At 40.6% G+C, this 17,812-nt stretch overlaps 7 protein-coding genes across 7 annotated transcripts; 4 read left to right on the top strand and 3 right to left on the bottom strand.

The window, feature by feature from the left end:
* The first annotated feature begins 131 nt into the window (after positions 1–131).
* LOC115630406 (replication termination factor 2) lies at positions 132–1,297 on the top strand. Its single transcript, XM_030526937.1, has 2 exons — positions 132–279; positions 343–1,297. Exons 1-2 carry the CDS (start codon positions 211–213, stop codon positions 1,186–1,188), a joined length of 915 nt encoding a protein of 304 aa, XP_030382797.1. The 5' UTR covers positions 132–210; the 3' UTR covers positions 1,189–1,297.
* LOC115630407 (cilia- and flagella-associated protein 20) lies at positions 1,226–2,464 on the top strand. Its single transcript, XM_030526938.1, has 3 exons — positions 1,226–1,443; positions 1,501–1,692; positions 1,743–2,464. The coding sequence occupies exons 1-3, from the start codon at positions 1,360–1,362 to the stop codon at positions 2,295–2,297; spliced, it is 831 nt and encodes a 276-aa protein (XP_030382798.1). The 5' UTR covers positions 1,226–1,359; the 3' UTR covers positions 2,298–2,464.
* A 27-nt stretch (positions 2,465–2,491) lies between these two features.
* LOC115630654 (ER membrane protein complex subunit 3) lies at positions 2,492–3,567 on the bottom strand. Its single transcript, XM_030527296.1, has 2 exons — positions 3,332–3,567; positions 2,492–3,274 (listed from the first exon to the last, which is right to left on the bottom strand). The coding sequence occupies exons 1-2, from the start codon at positions 3,478–3,480 to the stop codon at positions 2,650–2,652; spliced, it is 774 nt and encodes a 257-aa protein (XP_030383156.1). The 5' UTR covers positions 3,481–3,567; the 3' UTR covers positions 2,492–2,649.
* Positions 3,568–3,776: 209 nt separating this feature from the next.
* On the top strand, positions 3,777–4,489 carry LOC115630694 (protein dpy-30 homolog). Its single transcript, XM_030527346.1, has one exon. The coding sequence runs from the start codon at positions 3,839–3,841 to the stop codon at positions 4,328–4,330; it is 492 nt and encodes a 163-aa protein (XP_030383206.1). The 5' UTR covers positions 3,777–3,838; the 3' UTR covers positions 4,331–4,489.
* LOC115630693 (nuclear pore complex protein Nup107) lies at positions 4,483–7,300 on the bottom strand. Its single transcript, XM_030527344.1, has 2 exons — positions 5,105–7,300; positions 4,483–4,899 (listed from the first exon to the last, which is right to left on the bottom strand). Exons 1-2 carry the CDS (start codon positions 7,242–7,244, stop codon positions 4,535–4,537), a joined length of 2,505 nt encoding a protein of 834 aa, XP_030383204.1. The 5' UTR covers positions 7,245–7,300; the 3' UTR covers positions 4,483–4,534.
* Positions 7,301–8,488: 1,188 nt separating this feature from the next.
* On the top strand, positions 8,489–11,113 carry LOC115630515 (zinc finger protein 354A). The gene is made up of 2 exons (XM_030527117.1): positions 8,489–8,727; positions 8,789–11,113. Exon 2 carries the CDS (start codon positions 8,807–8,809, stop codon positions 10,919–10,921), a length of 2,115 nt encoding a protein of 704 aa, XP_030382977.1. The 5' UTR covers positions 8,489–8,727; positions 8,789–8,806; the 3' UTR covers positions 10,922–11,113.
* A 4,911-nt stretch (positions 11,114–16,024) lies between these two features.
* Positions 16,025–17,012, bottom strand: LOC115630734. The gene is made up of 3 exons (XM_030527389.1): positions 16,913–17,012; positions 16,302–16,759; positions 16,025–16,231 (listed from the first exon to the last, which is right to left on the bottom strand). Exons 1-3 carry the CDS (start codon positions 17,010–17,012, stop codon positions 16,040–16,042), a joined length of 750 nt encoding a protein of 249 aa, XP_030383249.1. The 3' UTR covers positions 16,025–16,039.
* Positions 17,013–17,812: the final 800 nt, after the last annotated feature.

Here is a 17,812-nt window from a genome sequence, read left to right as displayed (position 1 = left end):
TAAAACCAACATGGCAAAGTCTTCTTAATATTTAAGTAACCGTTGTAGCGGCGGTCCCGCTGACAAGTTGGCAGCCCTAAGCAATGTTTTTCAGCTAGCATTCACAATAGTTCAATAGTATAAAGTTATCGACAGATGCAGCATCAGAATTAAAGGAAGGGACAAATTTATCACATCATTTACCAACAAACTGACATTTTTTGATCCGAAATGGGTTGCGATGGTGGTACTATACCCAGGCGTGATGAGCTCGTGCGTGTGAAACAAAAGCCCGAACAGGTAAGTCCATAAACCAGATATCATCGCTGCTACTGACTCATACTTTTACTTTGTCCCACGCAGAAAGACAAGGACGCAGAGCGGGAGTTCCGCTGGCTGCACTGTGCCTTGACACAGCAACGTCTGCAGGAGCCGATTGCCATGTGCGCCATGGGTCGTCTATACTCCAAACAGAGTATCATCGAACGTTTGTTGGAAAAGGAGAAAATGCCCGAAACATCGGCGCATGTACGCAGCATGAAGGATATTAAAACGTTGAAGTTGACGCCAAACCCTGCCTATACTGATGAGGACAAGACGGAGGGCCTGCTGGACACCAGACATGCGCCCTACATCTGCAAGCTAATTGGTCTCGAGATGGCCGGTAAATTTCGCTTTGTGGCACTTTGGACCTGCGGCTGTGTTATGTCCGAGCGAGCGCTGAAACAAATCAAAGGCAACACAGCGAACACTTGTCCGTTGTGTCAGCTGCCGTACAGCGTGGAGGACGTGATTGTGCTCAATGGCAACGATGAGGATCTAGAGCTAATGAAGGTGAAGCTAGAAATGCGCACGGCCAAACGCAAGTCATCAAAGAAAGATAAAAAAGAATTGAAGACAGAAATAACGTCAACTGCCGGAAAGGAAGCATCTACAGAGGAACCAAGCAGCAGCAGTAAAGCAGACACGGCACCTAAACCTTCAACCAGCAACAACAACGGAACGAAATTGAAAGCTGTGGCTAATCCGAAGCGCCTGGGCGCCACAAATGCTATGCAAGATCCGGAACTGAAGCGTCTAAAGACAGATTTCAGCGTGGCAAAAGATCCGAAAGCCACCGATGTCTATAAGTCGCTGTTTACATCCCATAAAACCAACAAGGAGCAGGAACGTGCGCATTGGGTGACCTACAATCCATTCTATAATTAATTTAAACAAGTACTTAGTGTTATAACTGTCAGCGTACAAGCCATTATAATTCAATGTCAGATTGTTTAGCACATATAATAAGTAAAATCAATCACACGGTTCTACAAAAGAGCCATTTATTTAATATCAAAAGCGCGAGGACGACAACAACACTAAAGACTTTAAACAAACATGTATCGCTCAGCCTATCAGAAGGGCTTCCTATCAGTACTATATAGCGTGGGCAGTCATCCATTGGAGCGCTGGTCCACATATGTAAGTATTGTGGGCTCTCACAGCTCCCACCAATAGCCTTAAATCTTTACCCAATAGACCAAAAATGGGTACATCAAACGCATATACGACGAGGACATCAAATCGTTGGTACTGGAGGTAATGGGATCGAATGTGTCCACAACATTTATACATTGTCCCAGTGATTGCAAAATGGAGCTGGGCATTAAGTTGCCCTTCCTGGTGCTGCTCATCAAGAATATGCATAAGTATTTCTGCTTCGAGGTCAAGGTAAGTACATTGCAACCGATTTGTGCTAAGACTGAAAATCCATTTGGCAGGTCCAGGATGATCAGCGTTTTATGCGACGCTTTCGTGTGTCCAATTTCCAAAGCAAAACCTCGGTTAAGCCATTTTGCACAGCCATGCCAATGGGCATGTCGCCCGGCTGGAACCAAATACAATTCAATTTGGCCGACTTTACGCGTCGCGCCTACGGTTCAAATTATTTAGAGACTGTAACCTTACAGGTTCATGCTAATGTACGCATTCGACGCATCTATTTCACCGACAAGCTCTACACGGAAGCCGAACTGCCCCATGATTATCGTCTGTTGGGCAAGCCCAAAGATCTCAAACAACCACAGAAACAGTACAAGAAGTCGGCCACAGCCCGTCCTCCGTCACCGTTAAGCACTCGCCACGAGGAGGTGAAACAGACGGAGCCGGAAGTCATTATGGAGACTGTAGAAGCGGAAATGGAGAAACCAGCACCTCCGTCTGTATCTGAAATGAAAGCACCCTCGCCCCCAGTGGAGGCATCATCCGAGATAGTGCCACCTGTCGAGGAACCGCCCACACAAACGGAGGCCACCGAGGAACAATATTATTATTAATATTTCGAGTTTTCCAGTTAAATCTTGTTAATATGTTAATTCAAATTAGTTCATGCATGGGTGTGTGTGTGTATGTGGAACACAAAGAGGCGAAACCTAAAATTTTAAGTCACAACATACATAAAAATAAAGTACTTAGTACCCGTTCTGGAAGCAACCCGTCGAAACACATGCGACTATCTTTAATACTTGTATGTGGGATCATGAAAGCAAATTAAACTTTACTCGTTTCCAAAGTAAATTACATACATACATACATAGCTTATTACCTGACTCGAAATTAAGAGTTAGCTCTATACATATCAAATTAGTGCTTACTAAATTTTCTAATAAACCAATGAATGACATCGCCCTACGATGAGCGTACGCTGTTCTGCAAATTAGATGATCCAGATTCCGAGCCGGCCGCTATGTTCAGCATATCCGCATCGATGTTTTTCAATGCGTTGTGATATTCGGTAATTTCAAGAGCTTCCCATTCAGCCTTGAAAGCTGCCTTTGGATCCTGGGGCATTGTCATTGCAGCGCCAGTCATGGCATCAGCTTGTGCTTGAGTCTGATCCGCATGATTGTTCTCGCCCAGAACCAGTGTGTAGATGGAACGCAAGCCAAACACGTTCAGGAAATACCACGAAGCAGAGGAAACCCACGCGGCATCAAGTGAAGCAAGCTCCACGCCACGTTGCAGCATCGGCTTGAAGCGCAGCGTAAGTGGAAATGGCACTTTGGTGGTCACAAAACCCGAGAACATCCAATTAATCCAGCCGCCAATGACAACCATGGGCAATACGTTAATAAAGTTTCCCTTTACCATGTCCGTTAACATGGCGGATGAGTTCTGCGAAACCGGCGCACGCTTCTGCGTCTTGAAATAGCCCGTCTCCTCGTTGTTAAAGAAGTTCTTCCTCATTGAGAATGACTGGGCACTCAGATATTTGCCGTTTTCGCGCAACAGACGTGCACGAATCATCGCCTGGCTGTTAAGAATGTCGAGATGATAAAAATGTTAAAACTTTATACCTTGCGCCACTTACCTGTCCTGAATTTGGGTTATTTCAGCCTTTTTTTGAGTCGATATCAGAATGGATACATAATGACGAACAATTCCCACCAAGAAGGTGATGAGCACGATGGGCAGAAATACCCAAACGCGTATGTCGGGATCAATGAGCAACTCAGTCATATTTTTAGCGCAGCGGAACGGCCAGAGTTTCAGTCACTTAATTCAATTTATTAAAAAAAAAAATGCAATTAATTTTTTCACTTTTTGGCCCAATTACGAGTGCCTGTCAAAGTGACAGAATATGGAACTGCATGAATTGGAACTTTTAAAGTGGACAGCTGACAAATAAATCGATATCGAACAGTTTTGGAACTGGTCTGCTGGTGCTAGTCACAAATTTGTGAACCAACAGCTGGGCAAATAAATCGATATCGTTCAGCAGCAGATTTAGTTCATTACTTCATGAACTACAACAGATTGCGCGAAAGTTGCGCTCGCGACCGCCTAAAATTTTCGTCATTAATTAAACCAATCAGTAATGGACACAAAAGTAGACGCACCTGTTTCACCAGCACCGTCAGCGGCAGCGCCAGCCACTACAGCTCCTCCCAATCTCCCCCCACCTGCTGCTGCAGAAGGTGCAAAAGAAACCAGCAGCAACACTACCAATAGTCAACCGACAAGCACAACAGCTGCAGCGCCTTCCACTGCATCAGCAACTAACAATTCAACGCAGGCTTGCAATGTCAATAATGCCACTGGCTCTGGGACAGCGTCAAATGCAGCTACCCAACAACAGCTACAACAACTGGCCAAAAAGCCGAATGCAACACCGACAACGCGCGCCGATCCCAGCGCTCTGCCTACGCGGCAATATTTGGACCAGACGGTGGCTCCTGTTCTCCTGCATGGTCTGCAAGCATTGGCTCGGGAGCGCCCCACAGACCCCATCCAATTTTTGGCTTCATATTTGCTGAAGCACAGCAATGGGTGCGAAGAGCCCGTGGCCAACGAAGCCCCCAGCAATTAGCCAAACATATGCAGGCCCCCTTTTTAAGATGCAACAAAAGTTGCACACACACAAACATAGTCCGTAGTCGTAAGTGGAAAGTAAGAATACATAATGTAAATGCTAATAAAGCAATCCCCAAACACCTATTTACAATAAAAAAAATAATCGTATGAAAATTAAAAACTAAATGCAGTTTAATCCTTGCTATATTTTTGCCGCAAGTTACGCTGTAAACGGATAGCCCCACGCATCCAATTTATCATTCAACAATTTAAGCGAGGCGTCTGCAATCTTCGAGAGCAACTCGGCCAATTTGTGCTGCGTATATACTTTGTACAGTTGACGACGCTCGTCCGCAATCTCATCGGCCAGTCGCACACAGCCTGTGTAGTCGCCGGACTTGTACATTACCTCGTGGAGAAGCAGTGCAATTTCGGGCAGGCAAATGGAACGTAATTTTTCCATTTGCAGCTGCCGATTTTCCCAATTCAATTCGGCGGAATTGTCGTGTTCACTGCCGATGGAGGGATCGATTAGCCAGCCTTTGCGGGGAAAAAGCAGCACGTTGTAGAGCGCATCGACGGTTACTGTAAAATAAAAAGGTTTCAGTTTTAAATGAAGCAGAAATTTAAACCTTCAAACTTAAATTTTACATTAGACCAAACTATGTTATTGACCTAAAAATGATGAATAACTGAAAATAGCTTAAATATAGTTTAATATTTATGTAGCTAGTCTAGGTCCTAAGCGCTATTCTCTTGTGTGGAGTAAGACTTCTATTTATAAATTAACCTTTTGAAAGCTCCTTGACTTTGTGCTCCCAGCGCGTCAAATCGCTCTGATAATTCAACTCTTTGTGCTCCGTGGCTATGCGTTCGGTGAAATTATTGGATTTTTCTGATTGTGGGGGCTTTGGGCGGCATTGCTGCAGACGTGTCCACTCATTAAATCTGTCTACAGCAGTCAGGTACACCGAATAGCACAAATACTCTTTTAAGCTGCAGTCCTCACGCAGCGGTAGATTCTCCGGTGACCCAAAGGCGGCTGTCAAAGAGCCAATCACATCGGAGGGCATCATATTGGTAATTTCGCGCATGCACTCGATCTTTGAGGCAGACAAAAAATGACGCATCATGGCATTGGCCTGCCATATCAGTTCTCCACGCTGCTCAACCAGGTGTGTCAGCAACTCAAGTGACTGAATCTTACGTCTGTCCGCTACTGAAATTTCACCAGCGTGCGGAACAGCGCTCTCTGGACTGTTGCTTAGACGTATGCTCTCCACGGCACATTGTGTGATCTGTTCCACATCCAAGCCCATTTGCAAAGCTGCCTCCAGAGCCTCCTGTCGCGCTCGTGTCTCATCCAACTGCTCCAAAAACTTGGCATACAAACGCACTTGCAGCTTATTGGACAACGTCGCTGCATAGTACGAAATCAATTGTGGCTCCTTGCGTTGGATAAGCGCCTCCACGTAGGCAGCAAGAATGCGCTCTGCATACTGTTCCTGCTCCACACGTCCGATCTGGCGCATAAATAGCACTATGTGTGCCATAAAACGCAACTGATGTGGCGGCAATGTTGAGTCCTTGCCTACGTCCACCCAACGGCACATGTATTGCAGCAATTCTCCACAGGTGTCCAGAATTAAATGTTTTTGTATTACACCCATTTGGCTTTGTGCATAGTCTCGAACAGCAGCATTCTTGGCCACTTCGAGCTCATCAAAAATTTGCTCCAGCGTCATTTTCCCATTCCAGTATTCATCGGGCAGCTGATGATACCGTTTCATGCAGCAACCACGAATTTCGCTCTCTACACGTATGTCGATCTGCACCTTAATATAGGCCCAGAGCAAATCATGCCAGGAACTCTGGAGCAGCGCCTTAAGTGAGCCAAGATGGCCACTGAATACGCCCATTGTGGCGCGAGTATATTCATCATATTTCTTTGAGTCGGCCATCATCCAAGCACATCTCTTCCAAACATCCCGCCTGGGATTACCCAAAATGGGCATCTTTTCGGGCGCCATGCCTTGGTTATCATAATTGGGATCCTCATGCAACCGCCAACCCTCTAGAATAGAAGCGCGCCAAGTCTGACCATAGTGCTTACATAGCTTCAGTGCATCATCGACGCGGCCCTTGCGTATGAATGAAAAAATGCCACGTCCTAAACGCTTGTTGTCTTCCTCATCATCGGCATGCAACGGCTTTTTCTCGCGCACTGGCGCATCAGGGTCTAATTGTCTAACAATTTCATGCCCACGTCCAAAGGCAGCCCCCTCTGGTTTCTCGAGCTCGAAGAGCGTATTCTCCCATGCCATCATGCGATCGTGACAGTGTGCTGCAATGGCAGTCTCCTTCGGCTCATAGCACATCTCCAACCAGTCAACGACTACTTGATACTCCCGTAATGTGGAATTTATGGCATACAACTGCACGATCACCTCCTTTTCGCTACCACCTGGTGTGGGTCCCTGCATTTCGTCATCAGCTGCTGTGTCTCCCTGCAGCACACGATCGTGATAGAGCGAGTGCAGCAGCCGCCAAGTGTTGATCTCCTGCTTCAGCCATCCAATGTTCAACTCCCGTTGCTTGGTGCCGTGAGCGCCGCCCACGCCGCGGTCAATCTCAATTTCCAGCTGCTCGACAACGGCACGGCAAGACTGTGATAGTTCCTCTACCACGTCAAAAACCTCAGTATCATTATTGTGTGAGTGAAGCACCTCCAGAAATTGTGCGAAGAGCGCGTCCGTCTTTCCCATACCCCGATCCAGATCATCGTCACAAATCATCGTATTTTCGCTAATGCTTAGTTCTTCGGGCAGCAAAGTGACCGACAGCGATCCAGTGTTGACGGTGGAGTGGAGAGGTCCACGTAGTAAACCGCTGCGTCTTCTTTGGAATGGGCTATCGGCCATTGTATGCATTTGACTAACTGTTATCTTAATAATTGTATTTTATACTTTTACTTTTTCAGCTGTCATAAATACACGCGCGAAATGCCGGCACGTAGCGCTGCAATAGATACTGCGTAATCGATGACTAACAATGTACCGATAGTTCCGTGAATGTTTGCGTATCGAACTTAAATTGTTCCAGCAAACTATTCAATATCCTTTATTTTCCAAATTCTTATTTTTTTTTAGTAGAAACCGGTCCTTTTTACATTAGGTAGGGGCACTGTCCTCTAAACATTTGAACGTTGGCCTTTATTAAAATCGCCGGCCTGTCTTCAATTCGCTACAATTTCTTAGCTTAAAAAGTTATATTTTTGACAAATTTCCGTTGCGACGTCAGGTGCATCTGAAATTGATTTCGTATACAGTTATTAATATTATAAATGTTTATTAGCAAAGATAATTTTACTGATTAATTGAAATTCACTTATTTCAACAACAATTAGTATTAACTAATACATAAAGCTGCAAAACACATTATTATTGCACCAAAAATATTAATAAAACTTTTTCCAGGTGGGTAAATGTGAGCCATGTCACTTTCAAGCGAATTTAGTTTTGAAAAGGTAGATTTTTATGCCAATGTTGTACAAATCACTGTAAAATTGATTGTAGATGAGTTTTATCTTCCAAAAATTTACCCTTGTGGGTAATTGTAATTCTGCAACTGATTTTCTCCATTGTTTATTGTTTGTAAGCAGAACCTGTTTCTTCATTTAAGCTGCGGGTCGTTGAGCTGCCCTTTGCTATAGTGGGATGTACGTTATAAAACTAGTAAATTCTACCATTTAAATTTGTTTGTTCATTCAATAATTTTATGCAAATGATATTGATATACATATGTATTTAGTTGCACCTGGCACACGTTCTTTAGTATGTAAGGGCTCAATATTTAAGACTTTTTATTGGCAAGCGAATTTTTACAATACGTTATAAATTAATGTATACATTTTCTTAAAGGTGCTTCATTCAGAAAGTTGAACAAAATTATAAAAATATTTATGAGCAAAATCAGCAAAGGAACAAATGAACTATACTGCTGATGTAGTTCACAAGGTAAAAATGAACATTGAACTAATTCATTGAAGTGAACTAGAATGTTCAGCTATAGTATAAAAAGGACGCTACTATTGTAATGAGCCCCTTTTGTTTTATACAATGTGCGTCGCCAAATATGTGAATATCAAACGAAATGGAAAAGGAGAGAACGACTTATAGATAATCTAAAATGAAGTATTAACTAATTATAAGCTGAAACGCCACCGTTGCCGCACTTTTTAATTGTTATTAGTGCAAGTGTTTTTTTAAACATCGCGAAATTGTTAATGAGTCTTGAATTGAACTCTATGCAACAATGCAAGTGTTAAATAATCAAATGTCTATAGTCTATAAAAAGTTGTAATAGAAAAAGTATTGCAATTGCTAAAACAAAATATCAGCAAATAGAGCAAAGGTAAGCTAATTGCAAAAAATCAATTTTTGCGCGCTCCTAACTGTTTTTTGTTGTTGTTTAGCTTAAAAGGTTCATTAATATGGCAGTGCAGCTGAATAATTCTTACCACCATTTACCTCTCACCATTACGCCGATTATGTGTCAGTCGCTCCTGGTACCAGCACCCAAGCCAGTGCCGCCGAAGCCCCAGCCACCGGACTTGACGTTTCATTGCAATTGCTGTGCCGAGTTCTTCGTGCATCCGGTGGCGTTGTATCAGCACATGAATGAGAAGCATGCAGATGGCGCGTCGGGACAGCAACAGGCAAAGGACGAACTTGATGAAGATGACGAAAAGGACTACAGCTGGATATTTGAGCCGGTTTGCGAGCTGGAGGTTGCTGCGGATATGGAACTAAGCCAGAGGGATGTAGTCAGCGATGATAGTGATGAGAGCGAATCCAGTGGAAATTCCGACGACGATGATGATAATAACGACGACGATAGCGACGATGATAGCAGCAGCTCAAGCTCCAGTAGCAGCAGCAGTAGCAGCACAACTACCATGCCCACCACCACCAATTCGAATACGCAAGAGAGCCAAAACATTGGATTGGATCACATGGATAACGGCGCCTATGTGGAGGTGGAATCAACCCATCCAATGCGCGGTCTACGCATTGGTCCGAGACCTAATGAATTTCAGCTACAAACGGCAGATCCTCATGAGTCTACATCAATTATTCTGCTACAGCCATCGATGATTTCATTGGAGTCAACGCCCATTAAACGCCGGCGTGGTCGTCGCAGCAAGGCCAACGTCACTGGAGAGGGACAGCTAAATGCTCAGCTCAATGTGAATGGACAAAAGTGTTTTCAGTGCACGCACTGCGAAGCGTCATTTCCCAATGCTGGAGATCTGTCGAAGCACGTTCGCTCCCACATCACGAATAAACCCTTTCAATGTTCCATTTGCCAGAAAACTTTTACACACATCGGCAGCCTGAACACGCACATACGTATCCACAGCGGAGAAAAGCCTTACACCTGTGAACTCTGCCCGAAGGCCTTCACCCAGTCTAGCAGTCTGATGGTCCACATGCGATCGCATGCGGTGCGAAAGCCCCACCAATGCACACAATGCGACAAGGGATTCATCAACTACAGTTCGTTGTTGCTGCATCAGAAGACGCACTCGACGCCAGTGGAGAGTTTTGCGTGTCCGGAGTGCGAGAGGGAATTCAAGGCGGAGGCCTTGCTAGACGAACATATGCGTATGCATACCCAGGAGCTGGTATATCAGTGTGCCATCTGTCGGGAGGCTTTCCGCGCTAGTTCTGAGTTGGTGCAACACATGAAGTGCCACATGGGCGAGAAACCCTTCACCTGCTCCCTCTGCGATCGTTCCTTTACCCAGTCCGGCAGTCTTAATATACACATGCGCATCCACACCGGCGAAAAACCATTTCAGTGCAAGCTTTGCGACAAATGTTTTACTCAGGCGTCCAGTCTGAGTGTGCACATGAAAATACATGCGGGCGAGAAACCATTTCCGTGCCACATCTGCGGCAAGGCCTACAGTCAACAGGCTTATCTCAACAAGCATATACAGGCCCATACGACGGTGGAGGCTATCACATCACCAACTCTAGTTCCATTTCTCCCCACACCGCCGCCAACATCACCCCCCAAGGAGACGCTAGTGTGCATTGTCTGCGGTTCTTTACATGCCGATGCTACAGATCTGGCGCTTCATGTAACCCGAGACCATTCAGCGCTTTTGGACAACATGAAGCAGGTCTCAATGCCGCCAGCTCTAGCCCCAGTTGGCAAATGCAGCGCTGCGGAACGGCAGGCACAACAGCAAGCCTATATGCAACGGATGCAGCTGGTGATGCAGCAAATGAATTCACAGCAGTTGCCGATAATGCAGCGACCGCCGGCCATAGATTCTGCGGGAGAAGATGAAGAGATTGAGGAGGATGAGGATGACGAAGAAGAGCAACCGAACAATGTTGAGGCAGAAAATGGGATAGATATCGATGACGAATTAATTACTAATGTTAAAGCTAATCCCGATGAACTGGTGGATAATAGCGATATGTATTTCGATATGCCAGACGACTTTTGTGACATGGAAGTGGGCTGCGAGGAGGAGGTTTGCGGTGACGATGACTTTGCTGCCGAGGAAGAAGTCTATATGGAGAGCGTTTAATATTTAAGCTTAATTTACATTTAGACTTAGAGTTCTGTGCAAATTATGAATGCGTATTCCCTCTGTCGGCCTATCCTTTGAGCATAAATTATGTTTGCAAATCACGTGTGCATAGATTACAACTTACTATTAACACATCTAAAGCAACATATTTATCCCCTCCGCTTAATAAGCTACCTGTTCCATTTTATTTTGTGGTCACTTTATTTAAAATTGTAGACAGCTGCAACGCTGTTAAAGTACAATTAAATATTAATAAGAAGCTATATACAATCCCGTTTTCTTAATGGTTAGTGCTTGCATCATTGGTCCACTAGTTAAGATAATTCGGCAAATTCTGATCCTCAGAATAAAGCTTACTTTTAAAGAGCATCATCATCATTAAAATCATTAAAGATGTTATACAAATGGCAAATCGGTTTGAAAACATTCGAATTTTTGGTTTGCCGAAGTTTGGTTTTATGATGCTTTCTTTGAGATAATCGTGTTTCTATTATTAACATTCAAATTAGATCATCATTTAATAATCATTCATCGGTATAAAATATTTTGCTTTATTTTAAAACGTTTAAGGATCGTATACGGATTTTCAAGCATTTGATGTTTGAAAAATAAAGTATTTCTTTTTAAGTAAATAGTTTTTAGTGTTTATTGAATTTCATTTTTTATATTGACTAAAACCAATTTTCGTGTTTCAGAAATTATGAAAAAGGATCTCGAATATCTAAAATTTAAAGCCTAAGCCCAAAAAAATATAAAATAATAAAATTAATATTACTTAAATAAAATTTTATTCGTTTTATTTATTTATCTATCATTTTCATTTATTTATTAAACATTTTGAAATTTTTCTTTATTAGCTTATTATACTTACAAGCGGATTATTCATGACATGACTAAAGGGAATATGTTAGGCAATAAAGCTAATGAACAAATTTATCAAAATTGTTAACGCTTGATTCTCAACTTTGGTTGTTTGTGGAGGCTAATAATTGTGATTCAGTGCTTTGCAGAAAGTTGAGAGGACAGCAACAAAAAGGAAAGGATCGAAAAATGTTCAAAAGTTGAGTTATACATAATCGGTCGTTTATTATTCATTCACGATATCGAATATGATGCAGCTACAGAACGTTTCCAAGAGATCAACATACGCGGGATTAACAAACAGGCATCGAAACATTTAAAAGTGTTATTACTTATTTGTATATTTTTTTCGGTAATTATCCTAGTATATATTGTTTATATTGTGAAAAATAAGAGAATGTTCATATTTCACCCTGCATTTTTGTTGACCCAGTTCAATTTTATTTTTAAGATATACGATTGTATTCAAATACTTCTGAAAATGCTGGACGGTCGCTTCCAGAAACAGTTGTTAGGTGTCATTAATAAATTTCTTGACATACATGACTCTTTTTCCGAGGAATTCCATATTAGATATTGCTGTAACAAAGTATTCTTAATGGCGCTCATGTGGAATATATACTTGATTGGACAACAAATATATACAGATGTCAGTAGCAACAACTTTTTTTCCTCGTTTTTTACATTGGTATTCTGGAATACTTTTATTTGGCCTATGTTACTTGTCAAATAGTCTTGACCTTCTGGTACCAGAACTTTTTCAAACTAAATATGCAATCTATTCTTGCATTATTTTTGATAACCATACACTTGGAGAGAAGGTTCTTTTCGTGAGGATATCGGTCGTTATGAAAGCTCTGTTGCCTCCATTAAAAATATTACTCTTAGGTTATCTGACTAACAAACGAAGAACCCTACAAAAATATCTGCGCCATAAACTCATACACATAAATGCGCTCTATCTTTAGAATGGAGCTCAAGTTAAACACACATTGCACATTGGGGCAGACGGCCGATTTTTTGGCATAAATTCAAACATTTCATGGAAACAAATTATTATTTTGATATTACTTTCTTAAAACGCATACCCTAACTACAACAAAAACATAAATATTTTTGATCTTTATGCAACACTGTAATATTGATAACCCTTCAAAGTCAGTTGTTCGATCTGCAAGGCGTTTTGGTAAAAATGGTGCGAAGTTTTCTTTTCTTATTAATTTCTTAATTTTGAAAAATAAGTAAATGTTAATAATGTAAATGAAAGGCCTGGGTATGTATGTATAAAACGTATATAGAAACAAAATTTTTTCCTATTTGTTTTTTGTGTTGTTCATATTTGCATAAAACTTAAACAAAGTGCCCGTCTATTGTAGATTGAAAACATACTTTCTGCAACTTTGTGCGAAAAAGTAATAATGCCAAATTAATAACTATAATAACCCTAAAACTCCTAGATGATTTTGAAAATGTTTTGTGTTAAATCATACTGCTTCTTACACATGATCTCTATCGTTTTGACAAATACAAAATCATATTAATTGTGACCTATCTGTGGGGCGAGCACAAAATAATTTATGAGAAATGGCAATACTTAAAGTTTGGCATGAGTTTTGCAATGGTTGGTTTTCCTTCAATTTGTTGAATTATTTGTAAGTTAAAGAACAATTCATCATAAATATAAGTGTTATTTAGTATAATACTAATATGGGCGGTACATGTCATTACAAGCACCTGTACCAAATTTCAAGTCTCTAACTTCATGTTTCGAATTTATGCCAAAAAAATCGGCCGCCTGGCCCAATGTACAATTGATGTGCTTCAAAATGGTTTTCATTCTACCCAATTTTTTTTTTTTTTTTTTACATTTTCTAAAGCAAAAAAAAAATATATATGAAAAGGGCTTAGTAATGCTTTTAAGTTGACAAGTATTGAATGTATTTCTCCTAGATTTCCCTTTTAATAACTTCTCCGACCCCATCAACAGCTCCCTTTCCATATGACCTGGCAAAAAAATGCTATTCAAAGGAATGCTAAAGTCAAGCGAGCTCAACTTTTAAATAACCTGTACCTCCCACAAAAAAGAAAAAAGTGAATTTTTTTAATTAATTAAAAAAAGTATATTTTTCTAATTATTTAATTAAATTACATTATTCCATACATACATATGTATATACGATAGTGGAGATATGTTCATGTACAGTTACAACAGCATACATTTACATCAGAATCGTGTCTCTGCGTGTTTATATGCGTGTATCTATGCAGCACAAAGTTGAACCAAAGTAGCAACAACAACAACAGCTGCGGGCAGCGCTGCGGGAAGAGCTACAAGCATTTATTTATTTATGGCTATAACTTGCTTCAGAATTGACCTATCATGATAAAACTTGGCATACAGACACATATAGTAATTTTCGAGCCTTTTCAAAAGTCCCTTTTTAGTGCACACCTTCGCTATAATAGGATACGTGAGCCCAGATGTCAGCTTTCTAGCTTTTACTGTTTGGGCTGTGGGCTGTTCGCGCGGTGCCCCAACATTGTTTTTACAGCAAAACTTCCACATTTCAGGCCCCAAGACAAATTTCCAATTTCCAACAAAGTATGCAGAGTTTCTTGGAATTTTTCTGAGAGTATACAAGCTAAGTTTGAAGTTGATCAGATGAAAATTGTAGATTTTTCATTGAAACGTTGGAGCCTGTTTTCCCCCATTGGAGCTCGAATTTTCCAAAATCTTCTTAGTGGGCACCTACACTATGAAAGGATACTTTCAGCTTCCTAGATTTTACCAATCAGTCAGTCAGTCATGACAAACTGTTTATACTCTGTACATGAAATGTACAGAAGTATATTAGGTTTGAGGGAGCTGAAAAATGTAACAGGCAGAAGGAGGCGTGGCAGACCCCACAAAGTATATATATTCTTGATCAGCGTGACAAGACGAGTCGATTTAGCCCTGTCTGTCTGTCTGTCCGTCTGTCCGCTCAAGCGCTGCCCGCGGCTGTTGATGATGCTGGTGCTTTGGTTAACTGCACACATGTTAACACAGACACGAAAAGATGCGCATAGATACACTCACACAGACGCAATTGCTATGTAAATGTGCAATTATACACCCTTTACGTGAGTTCGAATACCGAGAAAGGTCAAATCGATCAAAAAATTTTTTTTTAATTTTTTTATTTTCTATAATTATTGTAAACATATGTACAGAGTATTTCAAAGTCGGGACACCCGACTTTAGCTTTTTTACTTGTTAATTATATAAAAGCCAAAAACCTTCCAAATAGCGCTATTCAATTAACAAGTCCAATACTTACTGTTAATTGCAGGCACAATTTTATTTACCACACTTTTTATACCCTGTACGCAAAGGGTGAAAGGGTATACTAGTTTTATGAGAATGTATGTAACAGGCATAAGGAGGCGTGGTAGACCCCACAAAGCGTATATAGCGGTGTCGAAATAACCATGTCCGCCTGTCCGTCTTGCCTGGACAAGCGCAAGGATCTCAGAAGGTATAAGAGCTAGAATTACCAAACTTGGTATCCAGGTGCCCTAGGCAGGTTAAGTTTGTTTTTATAAACTGTACCCAAAGGGTGAAAGGATATACTAGTTTTTTATGTAACACACAGAAGGAGGCGTGGCAGACCCCACAAAGTATTAGGGTGACAAGCCGAGTCGATATAGCCATGTCCGTCCGTCCGTCTGTCCATCCGTCTGTATGAGCGCAAGGATCTCAGAAGGTACAAGAGTTAGAATTACCAAACTTGGTATCCAGGTTTGTTTTTTTTTTTATTATTTTGATACAAGCCCCCCCCCACTCCCCCGCAATTCGTGTTTTTTCTTATAACTTCCGTAATTCTTGGAATTTTGAAATCAATTTTAGTAGTTACTTCCAGTTAGTGCTTATGTGTCCGTGCCCATCATGATAGGTAAGTTCTGAAGAAATGTATAGCCATTAATAAAATCGCTGTCCATGCTCTGCCCGCCGCTGTTGTTGTTGTTTTTCTTTTTTGGTGGTAAGTACAGGGTATTTAAGAGTTAAGCTCGCTCGAATTTAGCATTCCTTCCTTGTTTTCTTATTCGGCTAAAGAACTGTTATACAAAAGATATCGAAAATAAACAATAAATAACATTCGTCTAAGCGAACTGCGCCCACTGTATGTATGTATATTATTTTATTGAATGCCTTTTTGCGTCGCGTTGATGAGATGTCATATACTCATTCGCGTCGAAACAATAATATTTTTATTAACGTATTTTGTTCATATTATAACAAATGCCGCTCCTTTCATCGCCAACTGCTAATTCCATCATCACCCATATCGAGTTAAGGATTTGTATTGCAAAAATCATAGCATAGTGTCTATCGAATTGACTGCAATTGTGGGTGTTGGGAGTAGAAGTGCATTGATAAAGCTCATGCATTTCCATTGACAGGGACTGAAAAAAAAAAAAATTAGTTACAAGTATAGATCATACATACTTATATGTATGTATGCATATGCCTTACCAAATATCGAAATTCCTTGAGAAATCGAACTTGAGCTTTATTCTGAAGATAGAGCGCATTTATGTGTATGAGTTTATAGCGCAGATATTTTTGTAGAGTTCTTCGTTTGTCAGTCAGATAACCCAATAGTAATATTTTTAATGGAGGCAACAGAGCTTCCCTAACATCCGAGTTCCTCACGAGCAGAACTTTTTCTCCAATTGTATGGTTATCAAAAATTATGCAATATATTATAAGAAAACCGGCCAGAATGGATTGATTACATAAATTAGAAACTCGCGCTGCCAACGGCTGCCACAGCTTACAGACACAATCATTGGTTTTCTCCACAGCTTCACTCAAATGGAAGTAAAACTTTAATTTTTCATGATCCACTCGCCTAATGCGTTCAAATTTGTTGCTTTTGGCAATGAATATGTCGAGGATATCAACAAAGTTCTTGTACCAGGAGGTCAAGACTATTTGACAAGTAACATAGGCCAAATAAAAGTATTCCAGAATACCAATGTAAAAAACGAGGAAAAAAAAGTTGTTGCTACTGACATCTGTATATATTTGTTGTCCAATCAAGTATATATTCAACATGAGCGCCATTAAGAATAATTTGTTACAGCCATATCTAACATGGAATTCCTCGGAAAAAGAGTCATGTATGTCAAGAAATTTATTAATGACACTTAACACCTGTTTCTGGAAGCGACAGTCCAACATTTTTAGGGGTATTTGAATACAACCGCAGATCTCATAAATAACATTTAACTGGGTCGACAAAAATGTTGGAGGAAATATGAAAACTCTCATTTTCTTCGCACAATAAATAATATATATTAGAAACATTACCGAAAAAATTGAACAAAGAAGTACCAACACTTTTATATATTTTGATGCACGTTTGTTAATCCCGCGTTTATTGATCTCTTGAAAACGTTCTGTAGTCGCGTCATATTCGATATCGATAATGAATAATAAACGACCGACTATGTATAACATCCAAAGACTTAATTTTATGAACATTTTCCGATCCTTTCTTTTTTGTTGGTGACCGCACAACATTCTGTAAAGCACTAAATCGAAACCTTAGCTTCAATAAATAACTAAAGCTAAGAATCCAGCGTTAACATAATTGATAGTTTTGTTCATTAATTTTATTGCCTAACATTCTACACTTATCAATGTCATGAATAATCCGCTTATGTGGCAAGCTAAGAGTTTCAAATTGTTCAGTTCTGTTAATCGCCACTACATAAGTGGAGTAGTGAAATACTCTGTCTGAAATACTCTAGTCAATGCAGCAACAATTGATATCATTAGCATTAAAATAATGAAATAAACTCGTACTGTGTACACACATAGTTTACACACCTGTGTAAACAAGAGAGAATGCTACAGTCGAGGAAGCCCGACAGTAAAATAGCCTGTACTCTCCACAAAAAATTAAAATTAAAAAAAAAATTAATTTATTAAAAAAAATGGAATTAATTAATTAAATTAAATTATAAGACATGTTTATG

This window comes from Scaptodrosophila lebanonensis, unplaced genomic scaffold (genome assembly GCF_003285725.1).
Source record: "Scaptodrosophila lebanonensis strain 11010-0011.00,11010-0021.00 unplaced genomic scaffold, SlebRS2 tig00001410-arrow-pilon, whole genome shotgun sequence".
Lineage (NCBI taxonomy): Eukaryota > Metazoa > Arthropoda > Insecta > Diptera > Drosophilidae > Scaptodrosophila > Scaptodrosophila lebanonensis.
The sequence above is the reverse complement of the archived record's forward strand: the minus strand, read 5'-3'. Positions and strand labels throughout refer to the sequence as shown.

Coding starts and splice junctions, on each gene's coding strand:
- LOC115630406 (XM_030526937.1), top strand. CDS start 211: ATGGGTTGCGATGGTGGTACTATACCCAGGCGTGATGAGCTCGTGCGT. Junction 280..342: donor TGAAACAAAAGCCCGAACAG/GTAAGTCCATAA, acceptor TGTCCCACGCAG/AAAGACAAGGACGCAGAGCG.
- LOC115630734 (XM_030527389.1), bottom strand. CDS start 17,012: ATGTTGGACTGTCGCTTCCAGAAACAGGTGTTAAGTGTCATTAATAAA. Junction 16,760..16,912: donor ATTCCATGTTAGATATGGCT/GTAACAAATTAT, acceptor CTTGTCAAATAG/TCTTGACCTCCTGGTACAAG. Junction 16,232..16,301: donor TCAAGGAATTTCGATATTTG/GTAAGGCATATG, acceptor TTTTTTTTTCAG/TCCCTGTCAATGGAAATGCA.
- LOC115630693 (XM_030527344.1), bottom strand. CDS start 7,244: ATGCATACAATGGCCGATAGCCCATTCCAAAGAAGACGCAGCGGTTTA. Junction 4,900..5,104: donor AGTCAAGGAGCTTTCAAAAG/GTTAATTTATAA, acceptor TTTATTTTACAG/TAACCGTCGATGCGCTCTAC.
- LOC115630694 (XM_030527346.1), top strand. CDS start 3,839: ATGGACACAAAAGTAGACGCACCTGTTTCACCAGCACCGTCAGCGGCA.
- LOC115630654 (XM_030527296.1), bottom strand. CDS start 3,480: ATGACTGAGTTGCTCATTGATCCCGACATACGCGTTTGGGTATTTCTG. Junction 3,275..3,331: donor ATAACCCAAATTCAGGACAG/GTAAGTGGCGCA, acceptor CATTCTTAACAG/CCAGGCGATGATTCGTGCAC.
- LOC115630515 (XM_030527117.1), top strand. CDS start 8,807: ATGGCAGTGCAGCTGAATAATTCTTACCACCATTTACCTCTCACCATT.
- LOC115630407 (XM_030526938.1), top strand. CDS start 1,360: ATGTATCGCTCAGCCTATCAGAAGGGCTTCCTATCAGTACTATATAGC. Junction 1,444..1,500: donor TGGAGCGCTGGTCCACATAT/GTAAGTATTGTG, acceptor TTTACCCAATAG/ACCAAAAATGGGTACATCAA. Junction 1,693..1,742: donor ATTTCTGCTTCGAGGTCAAG/GTAAGTACATTG, acceptor TCCATTTGGCAG/GTCCAGGATGATCAGCGTTT.